Genomic DNA, 22,393 nt, shown 5'->3' with positions numbered 1-22,393 from the left:
ATACCTCTGACACGAAGTAACTCCCACATTTCATCAATAGGAAATAACTCTACTCCCATCCAAGACGGATACTTTTTTCATCAAAAAGCAAGACAAAAAAACAAGCTGTAAGATGATATCAATAATTCCATGTACACAAAAAATCAACAAGTGCCTGATTTCTCCATGTAACAACACACATATATTCACAGTAATCAAAGCCCTAAGTACTTCAAAAGTAAGATTTTAATTGTTCAACACTCACTTCTTGGTCCATGACAAATCTGAGCAACTCAAGAGAACATGCTGAATTTTGTACAAATAACTCTTAATTACATTTCCCACTATATGATAGTTATATTTAGACAAGAGCCATAGGATATATTGACTGTACCTTTGAAACTTAAGTTTTTATCATCTCTATTACTAATAAAAGGAGCTGTGTATGACTAGAAAACAAAAAGATCGACTTACAAGAAATTGTAAGCGCCCTGGGGCTAACTGAATTCCTGTTAGAATATAAGTTCAACTAATTGCAAATAAATGTAAAAAAGTATTTCAGAAACGAAATTAATGATCTTCGATATATAGGGGAAATGGCAACCAATATGATGGCAGTGAACACGGAAAAGATAAGCTGACAAAACAGAGAACTGAACTTACCCTCTATGTAAACTGACTTCCCACTGCATTTTTCTTAACTCTTTCACAACCACGAGCCGTGTTTCACAGCTCATGTTACTCCCAACGCTGGACTGCTAGCCGTGTTTCATGGCTCTCCACTTCCTGCTTCCGTCCTACTTTTGTAATAATCGAAACTGAAATCTCAGGCTGAAGAATGATTATTTATAGCAACTTATTGAGATAGGTCATGAGTTCCCCCCTATTTTCATATATGATACATGTGGCCAATATTGAAAGTGAACTCAAATTCTTTAATTTGTCTAAGGGTGGACGAATCAGAAAATGTGTCACAGATAAGGCCCAGTCCAGGTGGGGAATACCCCCTGGTAGTGAAATAGTTAATTCCAAAGTCACATTACATAAAAGCAAGTTCAACTCACTCATAAATGATATAAAAAGGACCTGATCCCGGAGAAAAAGAAAAGAATTCTCAGAGACAGAATAAGCTTTTATCAGAAATGCAACAAATCCTTTAAAAAAAACCAACTGTGACAGTAGCTTGCATTAATGATAATGAGTTGTATCAGTAGCAAACATTAATGCCATTGCGTTGAGTCAGTAACATTAATCAGTGAGTGACAAAGTTACAAAAGAAGGAAGGTTTCGTTTAGATTGGGAAGGGGGGGTGGGATGGGGTAAAGGGGGATACTAAAACAAGGCTTATTGACTGATGAGCCACAAAGCCCTATCCAACAGGCAAAGGTTTTACCATGCATTACGTCTTTTGACCTTTTGTAACATCCACAAATCATCCTCGTATAATATTTGGCACTCAACATCAACAATGTGAGTCGAAGCATAAAACGTTGAGAAACCTTGCATAACCGAATCTCAAAGCTCTATTAAAAAAAAAAATACTTCATGAACCTCGTCTCCATTTCAGAAGATAGCAGACATACTGATAATTTTTGGTGCTTCTGGCACAGATCAAATATCACACACTTCATAGAGCAACAAAACATGCAAATTATTTTTTTATGTATATAATAACTTGTAAAATGGTTCAGTTCCTTTTTATGGCTTTATCATGTCATCAAAACTCAAAGTACCCTACAGAAAATCTTCAAGTATTGCTACCCTGAGGTAAATGATGGACTCAAAACACATTTTAAAAATTAAGTTTCCCTGAAACATACCTTTGGCAAAAAAAACCCCAAAAAACAGAAACAAAAACAAAAACAAAAAAACCCTTAAAATCCCACGAGACAATCAATTTTTCTGCACAACTTCTGTTGTTTTGTAAAAAGAGCAGAATATATGAAAATATCAAATAGCATCTTTTGTTAAGTTTAACCACAAATCACCAATCATTGGTGAGCAAAGATCAACAACAAAAAATCACCAGTGTGCTTTGAAAAATCCCAGAAACTGATTGTACAACATACATTTAAATATAATATACGCAATTTAACTAATGATCCATACAGACACATACCTCAACACATATAAATGCAAGAAATGAAAATCTACTTTCATTTTAAATTTTTATCCCACATGGAAGATTTCGCCTTATCAGACAGGCACGAAAATCTCTCCGTTTCCTTCATATTCAAACAATCCGTCAACATTTCTCTCCCAGTGCTCACTGTGGACCCTCACATCTTTTTCAAGAAGTCAAAAGCAGCCTCATAGACAATCAGCATAATGGCACCTCCTGCAGAGAGAGAAAAAATACAGTGTGCTGAGTAAAGTTACCACAATAATGGTCATTTATCGCTGGGAAAAAGTAAAACAGAAAAGATAAGAAAAAAAACGGAGAGAAAAGATGTAAGTGCAACCAACCCATCTCCCCCCCCCCCCCCCCCAATTGTTGAACTGTAAAGAATCTATTCCGGGTAGCTACTAAGGTGAAAATACGTGACTTAGGCCATGGGCATTTCTAACACATACAAAGTCTAGAAAACTTCTTTGAAACAACACTTTGAACTTTACCCAGTCTATGATAGATAATAATAAAGCAGCTAATCTGCCTTTTCCATACTGCCCATTGAGCCTTTACTGCTATCAGCTGACAAAACGCCTTTTTTTATTCACAGTAGTTTCGAGAGAAAAGGCATTTTGTCAACGTAACCATTAAAGCTAGGCTAGGCGTTCCTCCGAAATTTGAATTCTTTTTGAGTTAATTTTCTAGAAAAAGAAATACACTAAAATTTACGTTTATGTTCATGGGCTTTGCCAGTTACCCAGGAAGCATGTCGATAAAGCAGAGTGGGCCGAAAAAAAAGTCGATACACGAGAAATTGTTTAATGAAGATATTGAAGGAAAAATTTCGTAATTGGAAAATACATCGATATGTCAAAACATCGGCTGTCGATATAAGTGGATTATACTGTACATTTGCATATGTGCCTTTGCATTTACAATGTACACCCTGCAAGTCTTAACTATTACAGTTATCAGATCGTCATCGGGAAACTCTGGGCAGCAACAAAAGACAAAGTAGATCTTGATTTTTTCTCTATCAAGACTACCCACATTCGATATGCCAGGTGTACTTCCGCCATAGCCGCTTGTTTGTGCGAAACGCACTCTCAAAATAGTGAAGGCCAAATGAATACCACAAACAAGATCAGCAAAAGATGAACTTACTGACCTTACCCATTTTGATTTTTCACTATTGAAGAGCTTAATCAAAGAGGCCAACACAGAACCAGACGCCCTAAATGAATTACTCTTCGCTGATGACCAAAGCCTGGCATACAAAGATGAACGAAGTCTCCAACACCACACCACCAGATTAAATGAAGAATGTGACAACTACGACATGAAGATCAACATCAACAAAACAGAGACAATGAAAGTAAGCAGAAAGTCAGAACCACTCAGGATACATATCAACAACAACAGTCTCAGACAGGTCCAAGAATTTAAGTACCTCGGAAGTATATTCACAGAGGATGGGCGACTGAACAGATAAATTGAAACACGAGTACAAAAGGCCAATAATGTTAGTTACCAGCTTACTCCACTATTCAAACATCCTATCATCCCCATGACAACAAAACTCAAAATGACCAACACCATATTCATCCTAACACTCACTTATCAATGCCAAACATTGGCCACGAACAAGACATTAGAGCAAAGAATTACAACAAGTGAAATGCGATGCCTAAGAAAAGCAGTAAACAAGACCAGGCAAGACAAACTTAGAAACTCAGTAGTCCGAGAAATGGTGGGCACAAATGATGTCATGCATCACATCCAACACCAGAGAATCAAATGGTGCGGACATCTTCTATGATTACCAACACACCATCCAGCATAACATGCCTACATCCAAATATTCGATGGCAACAAGGCTAGAGGGCGACCGAGAAAGACCTGGATAGATGGAGTCAGGGAAACATTAACCACCCACGGCATCCCCCTGACCCAAGCTCTCCAGCTGGCGACAGAGAGAAGTCTCTTTCTTCCCACGACACCAAAAAGGGCATGAGCGGCGGATAAAAATAAAGTAAGTAAGAAAGAAGAGCTTAATCTATTTTCTCAAGTATTTTCTTAGGTAATTTAGAGATTTACTCAAATCCCCAAGGCATTCCTGAGTATCTGCAATTCTAGTGAGATTCCCGTAAGCAAGCCTGATGGTCACCTTGTTGCCCCCGTCCCTCCCCCCCCCCCCCCCACCCACCATCCTTGCATTTTTTAAAATATTATTTTGACACTGTCCAAGATGTCCACCTGTCTAAAACAAATACTTTTCTCCACAACAATGGATGGCTGTCTTGGACAATTTCAACTGTACTTGCAACATCGGTCATCCACCCACCTCGAAACGACAGGGCACTTTGTTATAACAAATAGTAATAACGCTGATGACACTATTCTCACCTGGACCAAGACGAAGCACTTTTGGCAGTAATCCTTTGTACAAAGCAAAGTAGCTGAAAACAAAACCAAAAAAAAAGTAACCAATCACAACTCTCAACAAGCATATTTTTCAACCTTTGCATATATCATGGGAAAAAAACTGCCATCACCCACAAAAAACATCGGTTCTATCCTCACATGGGGAGAATTTTTTATCAAGTATCGTATCTTAGTCTTTGTGGTGGAACATTGAATCCCTCTCAGTACAGGTTGGCCCTATCAAGAAAGTTTTGAAGAACACCTCCTAAACGATCTAAATTGTGTTGGTGGAGGTGTAAAACACCTACATACTAAAAAAATAATAATAATAAGACCGCAAGTGAGAGCCATATTATGTGAACAGCATCTTTTACACTACACTGAGCGCAGCATTTTTGAGGCAATTAATATGTTCCTTCATTATAGTCAGTACCTGCTATTACTGGTTAACTTCATTTCACAATTATAAAACAAAACAGTACACATTCTCAACCATTATCAAACACTTCCCCATCATCTTACATCACAGTAAATCAAGACTTGATCATGTCCTAATTCAGGTAATTGATATCAAGCTTTATTTATTTACATTTCCAAAAACATCCAACATACTGTTTTATATGATATAACCCAAACCAGCCAAAGATAGCATACAAGATACACATCATACTCTTCAAACAATGCCCTCTGCCTTCTGTAAGCTTTAACACAGATGTAACTTGCTCTACAATAATCTTTGACTTCTTTTTTTTTGTTGCAAAGGCTATGTCACTTCTTATAAATAACATAATACATATTTCTGTTGGGTTTTTTTCTCATAAAATTGTGTCTCTACCAGAGCAACTGACGAAGTTTTGTTTGATTTTACAACATGTGGAGCCAGTGGTCTTACTTTAAGTACAATTTTGAAACCATTCTTACGAAACCATTCAATATCAGCTCTTTCATAGCCCAGTCTGAAAGACCTTCTTTCACACATACCTGTTCCCAACAGCAACAGCTTACAAACCAACACAGAACAACTTTAAAAAGATCATTAACTTTTACAACATGGCACTAGGTTGCAGAGCAGCAGCCCATGAGCAGCTGAACTACTAACAACAGCAACAAATTGAACTTGAAAATCTTCCTAATCAAATTCTTCACCAGCAATTGCAGCCTATTGATTCAAATTCCTGTGCACCAAATGTTCATATCTTTTGCTCTTTGTGGAAGAAAAAGTAAATTGTGACTGCCGATGCCAGTGCTTGCCGCACTTTCCTCACAAGCAATAAAAACAAGGCTGCAGCTTTCAGAGATCTACTTTTATTGTAGCTAACTCTCCCATTGAACACTAGCCCTGCAATTTTTTCAAGCCAGTTCTTGCCTGGTTGAAGACTAACATGCACACTGTTCCTTCTGGCGATGGTGGGGTTCTACTGGAAAGTGTTATAACTCACCCTTCCTCTCGGTAGACTAGCGCGATTGTCTGGAAACAACTTTTGTACTTGATCTGTCCCGGCACAGGCTGAGGGCCCTGGATCCGGCTCTTGGCCACATCAAACGGAATGTTGACCATAGAGGACAACGTCCCAGCAGCCAGTCCAATAAGAAAACGTCTTACAAAGTCAGCTGTTGGGTCCTGAAAGAAACATTTGTATCAAGTTGTCTTATATGTTTGGTCTAAATTCTCATTGCAAGAACTTTGGCATTTTGAAAGAAAATACTCTTGCAGGCCAAAACAGCCTCCAGCATATGTTTTAGTAATTAACAAAGTAAACATTAAAAATTTGGCTAAAAATTCATATGACCATGACTATGGATGGTCTTTTCCCTAGGGTGTATAGGACTGGGGTTGCAAGTTCAAGGATAAATATACAGAAAACAAAAGCATGACAAAAGAGGTTTCAACACGCTTATCCAGATTGTTGTCAAGGGGGAAAAAAGGATTTTGTAGGTGATGTGTGTGTGTGGGGAGAGGAGTTATTGGCTTTCAGCTGGGCTCTTGGAAAAACAAAAGAATCCCATGGGACTTGTCAAACCTTGTGTAAAGTTTCCATTACTCCTGGCTTTAGTGCAACTAATGTTTTTCTGAGGACAATGTGGCACTGAGTAAATACGAGGGTTCTGTGCACAGAGGTTGTTTCACATTTTTCCAACCGCGAGCCACAAAATGCGGCTCCCGGATGTGGCCTCGTTGGACCGGGGAGCCGCAAAATACTGGCTATCTATTCCAATCCAGTAATGAAAAGACACGAAAATCTCGGTCGATCCAGGTTTTCGAAACAATAGAATAAACTTCCTGTTAGCAGATATAAAAGAAAATATAGCACTGAGAGACCAGTTTCAGTCATTTCAGTGCTTTTTTCTGTCCCCTTCGAAACGTAAAATTGAAAAGAAAAGTACTCCCCTGACTCCAGTATATGTCTCATATGTTCACTTCTATAATAGGTACACATACATAACTTTCCGCATTTCTAAGCATTGCTTGAGGCAATCTACCTGTGAAGTTTGAATGATGCTGTTGTTGTACTTTGTTAGATATGACCTTTTAAAAGCTGGAAAATTGTTGATTTCATATGACACCTTCAATATTGCATAATCACTTTTAGAAACCCCAAACTAATATAATTGGAATAAATCTTCAATATTGTATCACCATCTGATAGATTATTTTTTAACCTTCAATTTGATGGGCCATATGATATGGTTTCATTGTGTTTAGTTGGATGTTTTGACATTTTCCTTTGGTGGGGTAGGGGCATAAAAATAAAGCCATGGGCCAATGGTGGATTTTGGCCTGGTAGGAAAAGAATTAAGTTAGAAAGCTGCACGGCATGTAGTAACTTAGACTATCAGGGTGTGATTGTTCTTCTTCTTTACACACTTGGAGGGTGGGAATGGGTTGGAGTGGCTGAACGGCAAGCACACTTTAAAAAAAAATCAAAATCAGGAATGTCACGATCGTATTTTCGTAAACTATAAAAAAAAATATCAGGATTCTGTCAAATTCATAATGATAGACAACCCTGCAGTACCTTCATCACTGGCAGAAAGCACTGAAACTAAATGTTTATGTTCACTAATTTATTATCCAATGGTAAAAAAAGATCGCTTGCTTATTTAACTGAGACATAAGCAAATCAAAATGCTCCCACCTTCAAAAAAGAAATGATGTCCATACAGATTCTACATTTTTATCAAGTAAATTCAGTTCCCATTTCTAAAAATGTTTTACAAGTATTGGCATAATCTAAATTTAAAAGCTTGACATTCAAAATTGTCAGGACTTTAGAACTTCCTTTTAAGATGGTTTTCAACTGGTCCGCATAACAGAAAAGCTACGGGGGTTCTCGTGGCCTAGAGGTTAAGGTGTTCGCCTCTCATTCAAAAGTCCCGGGTTCGAATTCGGGTAGTGGCAGAAAAATGTTCTTTTCTAAAATTGTCTCCTTTCACCTCCTTTCCGGTTCTCTAGCAATGTTCTGTCATCTGCTTTCATCTCCTCTTTCTACCCCCACCCCCTCATCTCCTTTGACCCCTCCTCTGGGCTCCTGATTCTTTCTGCAGTCTTTCTGCAGCCTATCTACCGCTACTCCTTTGCTCCTTGTTACTGCTGTCTTTCAGCCACACCCCTGATCTTCTGGTGGAAAGATCTACACCTAGCCTTCTCGGACAAGAGCAAAAAATCTCGGAGGTCCTGTGTGCAAGTTGCGCACGTTAAAGATCCCTTGGTGGTCTAAAATCCATAAGAGTAGGTTTGGGCCGCCACCCGGGCAAAATTCAAAATTTCCTACAAACTGAAAATATTAGGTGTGCCCCGCGCGCTCATATGACCTTATACAATTGCGAGCGCCGTAAAACACTTACAAAAAAAAAAAGACAAGCTACAAAAGAATTTCATTACGATCTACGCTCTGGAAGCTGAGACATACCTTTCGTTCTGGAATCAAGCCTTTAACGTTATGGTAGAAGCTGAAGTAGACCATGTTGAATACTCCATGCCGCCCAAAAGTGGCAGTCAGGCCCTTGTTGAGTCCTTTCAGTCCAAATCCGTCCTTGGCAATAATTTCTCTGGCTGTTTTGATTGTGCTGGGTTGCTGATTGACAAAAGAAAGACAAACAAGGTAAGAGACAGATATAACATAAAAGCAGTACATTCATTTCATTTCTCTGATCCAGTAGCCATCTGAGTGCCTGTCGATATGGCAAAGAATGTACACAGGTTGTTATCAGCTCTGAGAGACTGTTTCGGACATCTGGGGAGGCAGGTAGGTAAGTACAGTGTCTCTGCCTAAGATACCACTACTCACGATCCCAGTTCACTTGAAATCCCACTGTTTTAAATAGAGCATAATTTTTTCTCCACATAAGTAACCCCATAGATCCTGGTCAGAAGGACAACATCTGGTTAAGATCCCGTATTTCAGATCATGATTTACAAAAAGCTGATCAACCAAGTGGTGAATATTTGCGATCATTGTACACGGTTGTTCAACTCATCCGGAAACCGCTCCTTTAGTTGCTCCATGCCAGCGGTCAGTGCCACCCATGTGTTGGTCATTAAATCTGCGGTCAGCCGGGCTCACTACCATGATGCCAGCGGCGCACCCCCGCCTGCCCACGAATGCATTTCCTCCAAATTATGGTGTCATTCCCACCCTGATATCTCCAAATCTAAAGATGTGATATCACCATATGACCCACTATTTTACAGCTCAGCTTTCCCACTACAAGACGATATAACTTTGGTCAATCTCAGTTCAAAACCTTGATTTTATCAAACTACGTTCTCCAAAACGTGTTTCTATCGAACCAAATTCCTTTTTCAGCGTTATTTGAATTTAAACGCCAATAACTTTGTAAACTCACCATCAATTTCAATTCTTTTTCCAAATCTAGTAGGGATAAGCATACTGTACAAATTGTACAAGTTTCAAATTTGTGTCGTTTTTCTGTGATTTTTAATTAATTTTTAAAAATTACATAGACCTTCCCAAGACGTATTTCTATAGAGTCGGATTCCTTTGTCAGTGTTATTTGAATTTAAACTCCAATAACTTCGCAAATTCACCATCAGTTTCAAGTCTTTTTACAAATCTAGTACGGATAGGTATACTGTACAAAATATGGTGTGAGTTTCAACTTTGTGTCATTTTTCTGTGATTTTTTTTCTTCTTTAAAATGATACAGACATCTTTTGTTCTGTGTTCACAAGATTTCTTTTTGTGTGTGTTTTGTTTCAAATCTAGCATCTCTTAAAATGTTTTGATAATTATATAGTGTGTTCACCAATATTTGTGACAGTAGGCTTAAATGCAGTTATAAGTGTTGACACCCTGACTGGTGATACCCGCGATCCTAGAGTGATACGTTATTATCAAGCCGACAATGGGAACTGGGGACATATGGTGAAAAGCTGTGAATCTCCACTCAAGACTTAATATCTTTGCTTTAGGCAATGACACACAGATACAGCCAAGTGAGTTTGAAACTTTACTCAATTTCTGACCCAATATCTTAGAATTGTCAAAATCGACCGCAGCTATCATGTCCAAATTTAATGCAATAAATCATGATCCTCTATCAATGTTTAAACATGTATCCACTTTTCTTTCTTCGTCATCTCGTATTTCTCTAGCCTTAATTAGTTGCATGATTGCTCTAAGAAATATGTCAGATGATGCTTATTCAAAGTATACGGTTTTATGCACAGTTGGTGTTGTAGTTTGGGCTTAGTCGCAGGTTAAACAAAGCTGAAAACTGCTTCAATAACATTTTCATCGCGAATCTGTCAGTCAAGTAAAATTCCCCGCGCTGACCTCTTGACCCGTTGGTTATGGCTGGTTCGAGTTACGCTGAGCGTCAGGGCGCTGCGGGATGCCGGTAGAACTAAAGTACTGCTCGTGAACAGCCGTGTGTACTGCCCTTTACATCAAAGGTCATCCACTTTCATTAATCTGATCACATCTCCATTGAAAATCTCAATGAGTGGGTACAATGTTTGATCTGGACAGGAAAGATGTAAACTCATGGACACATTTTTCCCCAAACACTGCACTCACATTTTCACCTATCCCCTTGACTTACACCACACACTAGGTGGGTAGGGAGTACAAGGCCACATCAAACAGGATGACTTCGAACTGTGTACTGGTCAGTGCTTTGTTTTACTGACCATTGCCAATGTCTTTCATCTCTCTACCCAAATAAGCTAGACAGGCTGGACTTTAAATTGGTGCAGTCACAACACAATGGCATATTACGTTACAAGCAAAGAACTCTGTCAGATAAAGAAAGCTATAAAGTTTGACCTTGAGACTCACGATTGGACAAATGAAAATGACATGCCTCATGTCATTATGATTGGTTATCATGGTTAAAAACTCTTTGATCACCATAAGTCACGACAGTTCATTTCCAAGTAAGGGGGCATCATTTTATTGACTGTGGGTATGACCAGGAGTCACCGTGGTTTTTTCCATTGATAAATGGAATAAGATCCCCTTCACTTAAGTTCCTGCATTTTCCTTGCTCCCAAACACCGGGATCTTAGAGACCACTATACTTCACAGGTCGTTAAGTGCAGAGCAGGTAAAGAGTAGGTGGGGGACCATTTCATCCCAACAGTCACACAGTGGCTAGTCAGGAGGTTACGGATCTGTTTCAGATTTTGTTTAAACAGTCCATAACTTTGGTAAATGGATCTATGCAAATCCTGGAATATGCAAACAGATGGAGTCAATGCCAGCAAAGCAAATGAAGCTTACACATCTAAACCAAAAGACAAATTTTAAAATCTATACAGCAACAAAAAATTGAGACAGAAATCTCGCTTTAAGAAATTCACAATTTTGACCTGTACAAGCTCACGATTGACATGCTTAATTAACTAGACTTGTATTTCACACATGAAAAGTAGGTAAGTACGCAAGTTATTCAGTGTTAAAGGCCATTGGCCAACATCACATTATACGAACCAATCATGTGTTATAGTATAGAGTTTCCACAATGAAAAAGTACCACAAAAGAAAAAGGTGGACTTTGTAACAGCATTTACCACATCACTCATTGACAAGATATATAACAGAAAGGACAATAGCGTAGTCGAGTGTTCATACTTGTTTGAAAGGTGTTCACTGAGACAACCATCCTTCATAAGTTTACAATTCCAGAAAATCACTATCATAAATATTGTACTTTTCCGAATGGCTCATTCTTCCCCTTTCACAGACAAAGAGACATAATATGTCTTTACTATAAATAATGATTGAAAGTGACTGTGCATTGCTCTAAAATGGAGGCACACTGTTAGGTCAGTTGGTAACACAGTGGATTAAGCTGTAAATAACCCTAGTTCAAATCCAAAGTGAGACTTTTTTTTTTGTAAATGTTTTACAGCGCTCACAACTGCACAAGGTCACATGAGCGCGTGGGACACATTAAAGAATTTCAGTAGGCAGGAAATTTTGACTCTTGCCTAGGTGGCAGCCGCAGCCAGCTCTTAGCGATTTTAGACTACCAAGGGATCTTTAACGTGCGCAACTTGCACACGGGACCTTCGAGATTTTTCGGCCTTGTCCGAGAACGCTAGGTGTACATCTTTCCTACCAGAAGATCAGGGGTGTGGCTGAAAGACATCAGTAGAAGGAGCCAAGGAGTAGCAGAAGAAAGGAAGCAGATTTCCTGTGTTTTCTCTGAATCGATAACAACAACTGTGAGTTGTTTGGGAAGTTTCAAAGCTTGCCACCTATTTGGCTCAGACCTATCAGATATGGATTTCACATTCAGAGGTCTCATCACATAAAAATAACCTTATAGTATTGAAAGGGGAGTTGAATGCATAGAAATATTCCCAGCTACCTCTCAAAGAGACACACATAAACCTGTCATCTACCTCGGTAAATTTACTCCTTTCTGCCTGCAGCTTCACTTTGACAACTTCAAAAGGATTGATGACAATGGCCTCCGTGATACCAGCAGCCAAACCTGCCAGGGTTAAAACCTAAAAATAAAAAAAAGTAATTTCAGATTTAAACACTCTTAAATACCCAGGAAATTAAAGTTGTGACACTCCATCAAAACAGAACCCCCCTCTCCTATCCCTCCAAAATCAAAGAAAAATAAAATTCAGTGCTTGTAAGAGCCCTCAATCATTCAATATATTGATCGGTGTGTAGTATCTACATTTTCAGCCCCACCATTTCAAAAGAACAGCATGTTCATTTCACAACAAACACTGACAAAGTACTTTTAAAAAAAATAATAAATAAACTGTGACAGCTTTTATCATGGACTCGATTCCAAATTTCCCAATTCATCAAGCCAGCTGAAGATATAAGTATCTGTATTTTCATTTGAAAAAAAGAAAATATCAAAACATCTTTGCATAAACCGCCGTCCCAATTTTCCTAGAAAATAAAGGAACTTTTATCAAACAAATGTCATATGAGCTTGAAGTTGTTTGTTTTCATCTGTCTTGCAGCCTCAAAAAAACAAATTTACGGGAAAACTTTCACTAACCAGCCAGGCACGGTAACTGATGATGATTCTGTTTAAACCTTTCCCAGCAGCTTTTCTCATCAGGCAGACAAAAAAACCAACAACACACATGCAAAAACTTTTTAAAGACTACCAAAACTCTACAAATTTAACCGTAGCCATCCAGCTGTGAGAAAATTAAAACACTTAACAATTCAAATTTTAAGAAAGCTCATATAAAATCAGTGTGACCCTCACAAGGAGAAGTAACCAATGCTAAACATAATTAGAAGTGTTTGCAATTAAGATGCCTTCTAATTATGATAAATTCACTTGCCCCCCTCCACCTACAGAGATAAACAAAAGAAACTTTATACATTCTAACATACACATAGAAAAATCGATGGCACTCAGAAATCTTTTTCCTTTGTACGAGTTTCATTACATAATTCAGGCTATATCAAGGGAGGTGGACAAAGTTGGACAATTGGATCAAAATTTTATTAAACTATGCTACCCACACTACACATGTTGGGTTCATAGGCGCTTTAAAAATTTTATGTTAGAAGATACTGGTCTTTTATCCACTTCGACTAGGAACAGTTATTTTTCCTTGACCGATAAGCATTTCCCCTTCTTTTTGCTCCATCATTGTTCACTCTCAACTACAACTCCACCTAGACCTAACTTTACAGAATGCCAGCAAGCTGTTGCGCACTGTGTAGTCTCTGTTGAAAGAGAAGCACCCTGAAACATGTCTCCACAATAAAAGATACATGCTCAAGTGAATGCAGACTCCCAACACATATAACGACTGAGGTATGCGAGTTAGGTTTACTGTAAACCCTTCTGTGACAAAGGCAATAACACATCCTTGGCCTACACTATTATCCTCCACTTATTATAGACAGGTCATTGGCCTATCATACTCGTGCACAGCTGCCAACTTTTCAAAACCAAAAAACAGACTCTTCCAATGTGGCTAATCAAGATGATGGGCATTGGCCAAGAAATCCCCCCCCCCCCCCCCTCAATAATTATTCACATACACATTCCTACTGTCAGTAAATTCAAAGCAGACTGAAACAATAATGAGAGAAATTTAGAAAAGACTACTGTCACAACTATAATTGACTTATGGGCTTTGTTCTCGTTATTACTGGCACATCCCACCTTGAAAGTTCGGAATTTTTCTTCATTATTCAAAAATAAGTGAGGAGCATTACTAAAACACCGAGAATATGTATTCTCCTACCAAAAAAAATGAGACACACATTTTTATGTACTGGTTGGCTGCTATGCTTATACTGAGGCCTCTCTCTAGAATATCTACATATTATATAAATACCTTCCTTTCTTTTTCATCACAGCTGCTTCTGTGAAGAAAATTTCTGGTTGAATTTACTAACATCTGCCCTCCCTGACTGCAAATATTTTTGCTATAAACAAATTGTTTTTGCTACATGCATATTTTGAATACAAAGAAATATATAAGAAAAAATTCGGGACTGAACATCTGTTCACTATTCGCATTTATTGCAATGCACGTGCTATACTGTATTTGCAATTTTAAAAAAGGAAGTTTTATTTTATGTTTAGCAGTATTCTAAAAAAATATGTCCCAATACATTATTTTTCCAGTTTATCGACCTTACGATAGGTTGAGGTATGAAGTCCCCGATGGCAAACATATGTTTGTAGCGTTCAAAGGTGAAGAACTTGACTCCCCTCTTTGGTGTCTCTGCTAACAAAGGCGGCAAAATCCCTTTGTAGAATGACAATGCCCTGTGGAGATATTAGTTTTTGTTTTAGCAAAAGTTTTACGGCACTTGCAACATAATAAGGTCATATAAGTGCAAAGAATAGATGTGTCACAAGAGAGTAACATACACAAAAAAGGAGGAGGAGAGATATGGACGATTTTAAACATGATATGAATAACAAAAAAGAGGACAAAGGAAAATCATTCTAGTCTTTTCTTATTTTTCTAGCAACTGATCAAAAGTAATAAACCCACTTCACAACTGAAAGCTGGGCAACAGCACTACATTTTTCCTGTCTGTGGTAGAAGCACTTTGTACCAAAGAAAAAAATGTTTCTGTGGGCTATATTCCTATCACTGCTGAGTTTAAGTCTTTAAAAACTTCGGGTTTGGATCACAATTCGTTGGAGTTTCTTCACATGAGGAAATTCTGATCTAGGGTTTACACAAAAGACATCACATTCATATCAAATATGTCACAGAATAAGTAGATTATATCATACACCAGAATGAATTTTCATAAAAATGAAATGTGTATTTTTATGATACATCTACATCTGTATTAATAAATAGAACACCTAAGACTGAAGAATTTTTCTTCATTAAAAATAAAAAATCAAATGTAACTACTTGTTCAAAAAAATATTTCAAGATCTTACAAATTCCATCAAACAGCCTCAACTACAACCATAAAGAAATAATCACTACAGGTTTAAGAAGAAAAGACTGTGAATTTTAGCAACACTACCCATTCTTCTGAACAATAAACGTCTTATATTTTTTTGGTTTTATATCCTCCTATGAAACGAGCCACACACTACGCAATGGACATCCATCTTCAACACATTTGATAAACGTTTAGCAGAAGTTGAACAAACCAGAAATTAATCCTTCATGAAGGAGTAGTAATTATTTGCACTTTATTGCAATCATGATTTGAATGACGTAGAGTGTGGCTATGAGCACACATACGGGATAAACTGTGTGACTGAGCAGCTCTGAGCCTTTAACAAGTTAATGCTTGACTTGGCTCCAGGAAGGCAAGATGACACTTCAGACCTTTTAAGTTTCATAATGATCCGTTTGTTCAGTGCCATGCAAAAGCTCCCACATTTTGTTTAAGTTAGAAAAGCTGATATATACATCAGTCTCAGTCCAAACGCAATTACCATACAACGTAATAATACGGTTTTGTAGAGCGCAAACGAAAGTTTGGATTACCGTGGATTCCGCTTAATCAGATATCTGCTCTACCAATAGATTTACTTTGGATTAGCTGTTTTTTCGGTTTAGAGACGGTCCCTCAAATAGCGATGACCGTCACCATGTAGAGTTGGGAATCCCATACTGGCAGCAAATTTTACTTATAAAATTTTTTTTTATCAACCTTGTCTTTTAGTAATTAACTGCAATTTCTTTAGCTGAACGTTGTATGCATTGTGCAGTCTGTTCGACATTATCAGCCTGTTTAATCTGCTGAATAGTAACAATGAGCAGACAAAAGAGCAGATCAGCACACTGTACTGCACACTGTACCATGCTCTGCACTAGCCTAGAGAAATGAGGAAGCCCAAAGACAGGGACATTGTTCACAGCACTTCCCACTTCTCACACACATTTTGCGTAGGCATATATATGGCTTACGTCACAGCTCACCAATGACACTTTTTAGTGACAAAACTAGTTGCAGGAAATTCATATTACAATTCATATTACAGTGAACACTTTTATGCACTAAAAGTTCTCAAAAAATGAGTTCAATAAAGATAATCTCAAGATTAGAAAAAAAGGACAGACTTGCTTTTAAAAGCGATATTGTCCCAACTGTAAACCTTTTAAAATCAGAAGAAACCACCCACTGGGATTTTTTATTAGTATTTATTAAGGAATTTTCTAGAATACAGCTAATTGGAGTTTACAAAAATATTGATCTGTTAAGACAAATTGATACAAGTCACTGTGCAAAAGCTGGAGAGTTTATGTTCGATAGTTGAGGAGATAGTTGCGCCACGAATTTTTGACCGCACTATAAGTACATATTTGGCTATGCTCCTCTCTGGCCCGCAATTGACACACTGTATTCTCGGGTCTCTTTCTCCTGTTTTGTTATCTTGAAATATGTATGACTTGATGATTGAAGGTGGCTGGTGAAGATTTAGTTCACATAACCCTTGAAATTATTTTCCATGTCCATTTAGAAAAGGAAGCATTTGGGCTAACTGATAATTTTTTTTAAAATTAAAAATTAGGGATTTTATATTCTTTCTGTTTACTTCTGTTTTCGGATTAAACATGTTCTGTTTAAACAGACTCCACTGTATTTGGTTCAAATTTTAAGGAAGGGTTTTTTTTTGTTACACCTTAACACCCGAATCTTCTATTCAGTCCAGCTACCAACACAAGACAAAAAAGTCTGGCTAACTGAAAATGTTTATAATAAGAGTATTATAACATATAGCTCCTATTTGTAAAGTGTAAAGAAATAGATCATGAACGTTATACTGATCTTACCCCTCCTGTCTATACATTTTTTTAAAACAATCGAAGATAGAGGTGTATCTTGTGGGATCATCAACACCCCGTTGTATCTGGAATCTAGTTTTCACAAGGTCCAAAGGATGCATAATGGAAATTTCAGTAAAACCTGCAAAGATAAAAGAGATTTAAAAAATTAAACAACCTCACACATACAAAAAAAGTGATATTATAACAACTTCAAAACTGATTATAATACAGACAAACCTGTCCAAGATGACTACTCATTACTGAGGAGAAAAGTTGTCAACTTTATCTTAGAAGACAGATAAATGGTCCTCTTGGACAGTGTCACAGTGCCAGTGTTATATTATACATGTGAGGTATTGTGGTGAAATCAGGCACTCGTCAAAATAGTGAAATCAAAGAAATTGGCATTTTTCTGACTATTGGGCAATTTTATTTAAAAAATTCTTTTTTTTGGCTCAACACCTTTCATATCCATTTAAAAACACATTTCTATGTGGATTTTACTGAAAAACATTGATTAAAGACAGAAAAAATGTCAATTTTCAGTTTCTAAGGACTCTCAAGCTATGGAAATTACCAACTCTGGCGGCCATTTTCTCGCTAATTTCACCTCTGAAACCAGGCGACCCTGACCTCCTTCAATTGCAAATATTTCAACTTCTATTCAACGTAGATGGATTTTTTTTCACCAAAAGGAAGGCAAATGAACAGGCGTTAAGTTGACACCAATAACCCCATATGCCCAAAAATTGACAAGCGTCTGATTCCACCGCATTGTGACATATATATTTTTTTTTTTTAAAGGCAAAGCAGCAAGAGGGCAACAGTCGTTTGTACGAGTGATTGTCTTACACCAGTGGTCATTGTTTAAGTCCGACTGTATCTTAACAAGGCTGATCTAAAATTAAAATGACAATCTATAAAAGTTTTTTAAAGCCTAAAAAATGTAATGCAAACCAATTAATTTTAAGTGCAGCAACTTTATAGATGTATCTGTCAAACCTGCTCGAACGAACAACTGTCCATCACAATCACCTATACAAGTGAGCACTTGAAGAGGAATGAATAGATCGACAAAGACTCAATGTGTGTGTGTGCATGTGTGCGTGTGTGTGTGTGTGTGTGTGTGTGTGTGTGTGTGTGTGTGTGTGTGTGTGGGAGTGAGAGGTGTGATATTCTTTTTTATTTTATGGTGGGGAGCAGCTATTAGTATCTATGCCTCACAATGCGGTGGAATCAGGCACTCATCAATTTTTAGGCATATATAGAGTTATCGGTATCATCTTAAAGCCTGGTCATTTGCCTTGCTTTAGATGGAAAAAATACTCTCCTATCTTGAATAGAAGTTGAGATATACGCGAATGAAGGAGGATGGGATTGTCTCGTTTCAGAGATAAAATAAGCGAGAAAATGGCCGCTAAAGTTAAGCCACTTCCATAGCTTAAAAGTCCCTGAAAACTTAAAATTGACATTTTTATTTTTTGGGTAAAATCCAAGCAGCAATTTCCATTTTGAGAAATGAGTTTTTAAATGGACATAAAAGATGTTAGCCAAAAAACAAAAATGATAAAATTTGCCAAACCAGCAGAAAAACGCCTATTTCTTCGATTTCCTCATTTTGACGAGCCCCTGATTTCAACACGATGCCTCACATTACATATAATTGTGGTGGCGCTGACTTTTGCATCACTTTTTCAAATAAACCAGGTAATCTTAACCTCAAAACCAGTAGAGTGCTGCACAGTGGCGACCTGTAGTCGTAATAGCCTAGTGTGTGGATTGTCTTTGTTAGCGATATTGTTTTTTAATAACTTATTTTATTTGTGTTATTTAAATGTAGGCCTATTTGAGGATGAATAAACATGTACACCATTGTAAAATAAATTTACCATGGGGATCAATTAAATGGAATTTATCAACATATTTTTATTCTTATCGAGCAGAAATTTATTCCAACCAAAGTTTGGAGCAAGACTGTCGTCTTCAATTTGTCAAGACTGTAGCGGCGGTCAAAAGCAATTACTGATTGGCACACACAGGCAGCTATAGCTTGTTCACTTTTGACTGTCCGTGCTAAAAAATTTCGGCTCATATTTTAATTTACCTATATATGCCCACAAAACGTTGCATGGCACTTCTGGAGGCCAGCGACCAAACAAAATTCTTTTTTTCTTTAATCTTGACTCAGTAATAAAAAATTTTTTGTCTTTGGGCCCAATATTTTAAAAATTGTTCTTTGGATGCATACACAGGATCACTAAAATAATTGACTTACAGTAACCTTGCCAACAAATTGCTCATTCTGAGACAGAGTGACCCTGCCCCCATATTTCAGTGTAAGCTTGTCAACTTCACCCCACGGTTATCTAGTATCTAGACGTCTCCACGTGCTCCAGGTGAGTCTCGAAAATTATTCACCCCGTCTCTTGATTCGTGTTTCTTAGGTGTATGTTAGAGCATGGTGTTTTTGAAGAAATTATGTTAACTTTTAAATGTTTGAAGTGTATGCTGTAAATCGGGCCCTATTGTTTTTTTTACCCGCTTATTTAGACTTACTACATCAAAACAAACGTGTCCGAACCTTAGTCAGTTCGCAGTGACCTTTATGAATGGGCTTTTAGATTCTGTTGGTCATTCAACTTCTAGGGGGGCTCTCATCGCCTAGAGGTTATGATGGTGTTCACCTCTCATTCAAAGGTTCTGGGTTCGAATCCGGGTAGTGATGGGAAAATTTCCTTTGTCTTCTTTCACCTACTTTCCTGCTCTCTAGCAATGTTCTGTCGTCTGCTTTCGTCTCCACTTTCTGCCCCCACCCCCTCACCTCCTTTGCCCCCTCCTCTGGGTTCCTCATGACTCTTTCCGCAGCTACTCCTTGGCTCCTTCTTACAGGTGTCTTTCAACCACACCCCTGATCTTCTGGTAGGAAAGATCTACACCTAGCCTTCCCGGACAAGGGCGAAAAATCTCGGATGTCCCTTGTGCAAGTTGCGCACTTTAAAGATCCCTTGGTGGTCTAAAATCGATAAGAGTAGGCTTCGGCCGCCACCCAGCCAAATTCAAAATTTCCTTCCAACTGAAAATGGTTAATGTGTCCTGCGCGCTAATATGTCCTTTAAATGCAGTTGCGAGCGCCATATAACACTTACCAAAACAAACAAAAACCAACTTCTAGACCCATAAAGCAAAGAGTCAAAGAGTGGAGACGATTAAACAGAGCGATTTCATTTTATCTTGTTTTAACCACAGTCAGACAAAAGTGAACAAACTATAGTTAGAATTAGGGTGGGTCTATGGATTTACACAGGTATAAAAGTATTCTTGTTTACTTTCTACTCACCTGCACAGCCACCAGCCACAAACTGCAGAGCTGCCAATGTTGCAGGCCCATGGACCCTTCGTGCAGCAGCACCTCCACTGGCACCACCTGCATCTCCACCCGTTGTCGAAGCCATGTTTCTTGATTCTAGAAAAAATTTCAATGTAGATTGTAGATCTAGATTCTAGATCTAGCCTATGTTTAGATCTATACTTTATCTTGATCTTAGCTAACTTGTAACCGCTAGATCTCTACACTGGCCACTTAATTTACTTATTTCTTCTAGGGTTCCTTCTTCTAGACTCTTGCCTAGGACCAGATCTAGTCTAGGGCTAGGCCAGGCAAAATCTAGATCTCTAGATCTAACTCTATTGCAACAGGTGACAGCTGCAGGCTTGGCTTTTCGGATCTAGATCTAGATCTAGATCTAGTGAAAACAGTTGCAGAAATATGCCGTGCCGTGCGTTGTATCAGCTGTATTTTAATTTAAAACATTGCAGCCAGAATCATGACGTTGCATTTGCTCCAAAGCACGCATTGTTGTAAGCTATAAAGTATAAAGTTTGCATATTTTTTAGGAATTGGTTACTGCTGGCTTGTTGTCTGTTTGAAATCTAACCTAGATAATCTAGATCTAGAATCTAGATAGATCAAGATCTATGATTGGGCAAAGTGTGTGATGTGATGTGAAACTTCGAACGTTTGTACCGTCACCGTGCGCCGTGCAGAGGAGGCGTTGTAGCCGCGGCAAGATTCACGATCTAGAGATCTAGAATCTAGCTCAAAAGCCTTTTCAACTCTTTTTTACGACGTTCCAACTTGCTTCAGCCAGAACAAGGAGGGCGACAAGGCTGAATTTATAGTGAGAGTCTAGATAGACAGACAACACGCTTCATGTACAGACAACAAGACAAGAAGAATGTAGAATCTAAGAAGAATTGAGAAGTAGGCCCAGGTTAACAACACGAAACTCAAAACCTCCGGTCAAAGGCAAGTCGAAGGTCAAAAGTCAAAGGTCAAGATAGAACGTAAGATAACATAATTTTGTAATACTTAGCCTGTAATGATATGTCAATTTGTTAAAATGTGTTGGCTTTAAAATATAATACATTGTAATTCTTTTTAAAGTTACCTATGTGACCAAAGGCTTTTTCTTTGAAAGAAAATCGCCACTTATTACTTATCAAAGTTGTAAATTGTAGACTTTAGGAGGCCGAGGCCAACAACCACTTCCTTAAAAAAATGGATCGGGCCGGAGACCGGAAATGATTCCAGCCTCTGCCAAGGGAAATTACTCTCCATTCTCCATAGATCTAGATCAAGGAGGCTACCCTTCATTCCTGAATCAGGGTACTTTCCTTGACTTTCATGTAGGCCTAATATCCTAGAGTGTAGTTCTACATGATATCATACAATAGTAACTGTCCTCTGGTATATCAAATAACAGACTTTACACAGTGGGTCAACAAGTCCTTTAGTGGACAGGGTAAGGCGTTGTTTTCAATTTGGGGTTTTTTTCCGTTGGAAGAGGCTAGCCGTACTACTACTAAACTACTTAAATGTCTTAAACTTAATTTTATTATGACGGCTAGACTGCTAGGCTAGCAGTACGGGTTGTCTAGCCGTACTTAGAATCTAAGTACGGCTAGACAGCTGGTCTAGCCTTACTTATTCTTAATATGATGGCTAGACTGACCATAAAAAAGGCCTACTACTAGTACTACTGAATTGTAAATAAATTTTTAATGGGAGTGTATACAGACCCGGTAACCGGGAACAAAGTCACAAAGTATACAGACCCGGTAAGAGTAAGGGAACTCTTTTGTGATTTCGGAGAGTT

The 22,393-nt window shown here is 38.1% G+C and overlaps 2 protein-coding genes across 5 annotated transcripts in view; one reads left to right on the top strand and one right to left on the bottom strand.

Moving 5' to 3' along the window:
* Window positions 1-207: 207 nt before the first annotated feature.
* Window positions 208-21,807, bottom strand: LOC101850674 (mitochondrial 2-oxodicarboxylate carrier). The gene is made up of 9 exons (XM_005108150.3): window positions 21,686-21,807; window positions 20,575-20,700; window positions 17,244-17,376; window positions 14,626-14,755; window positions 12,387-12,494; window positions 8,425-8,589; window positions 5,953-6,134; window positions 4,496-4,548; window positions 208-2,317 (listed from the first exon to the last, which is right to left on the bottom strand). Exons 2-9 carry the CDS (start codon window positions 20,687-20,689, stop codon window positions 2,259-2,261), a joined length of 945 nt encoding a protein of 314 aa, XP_005108207.1. The 5' UTR covers window positions 20,690-20,700; window positions 21,686-21,807; the 3' UTR covers window positions 208-2,258.
* Window positions 21,562-22,393, top strand: part of LOC101851221 (40S ribosomal protein S12, mitochondrial) — a 13,122-nt gene continuing 12,290 nt past the window's right edge. The window contains exon 1 of one of the 4 annotated variants that reach the window (XM_013087973.2): window positions 21,562-21,581. Coding sequence is in view for 1 of the 4 variants with exons in the window: in XM_005108152.3 (XP_005108209.1) it covers window positions 21,819-21,923 (105 nt within the window). In the remaining 3 variants the exon portion in view is untranslated. Of the gene's footprint in view, window positions 21,582-21,803; window positions 22,040-22,393 lie in introns of those variants that run through there. The other 3 variants (XM_005108152.3, XM_013087972.2, XM_013087971.2) reach the window with 3 other exon arrangements.

Source organism: Aplysia californica, unplaced genomic scaffold, assembly GCF_000002075.1.
Source record: "Aplysia californica isolate F4 #8 unplaced genomic scaffold, AplCal3.0 scaffold00664, whole genome shotgun sequence".
Lineage (NCBI taxonomy): Eukaryota > Metazoa > Mollusca > Gastropoda > Aplysiida > Aplysiidae > Aplysia > Aplysia californica.
This window is presented reverse-complemented; position numbering and strand designations above follow the sequence as displayed.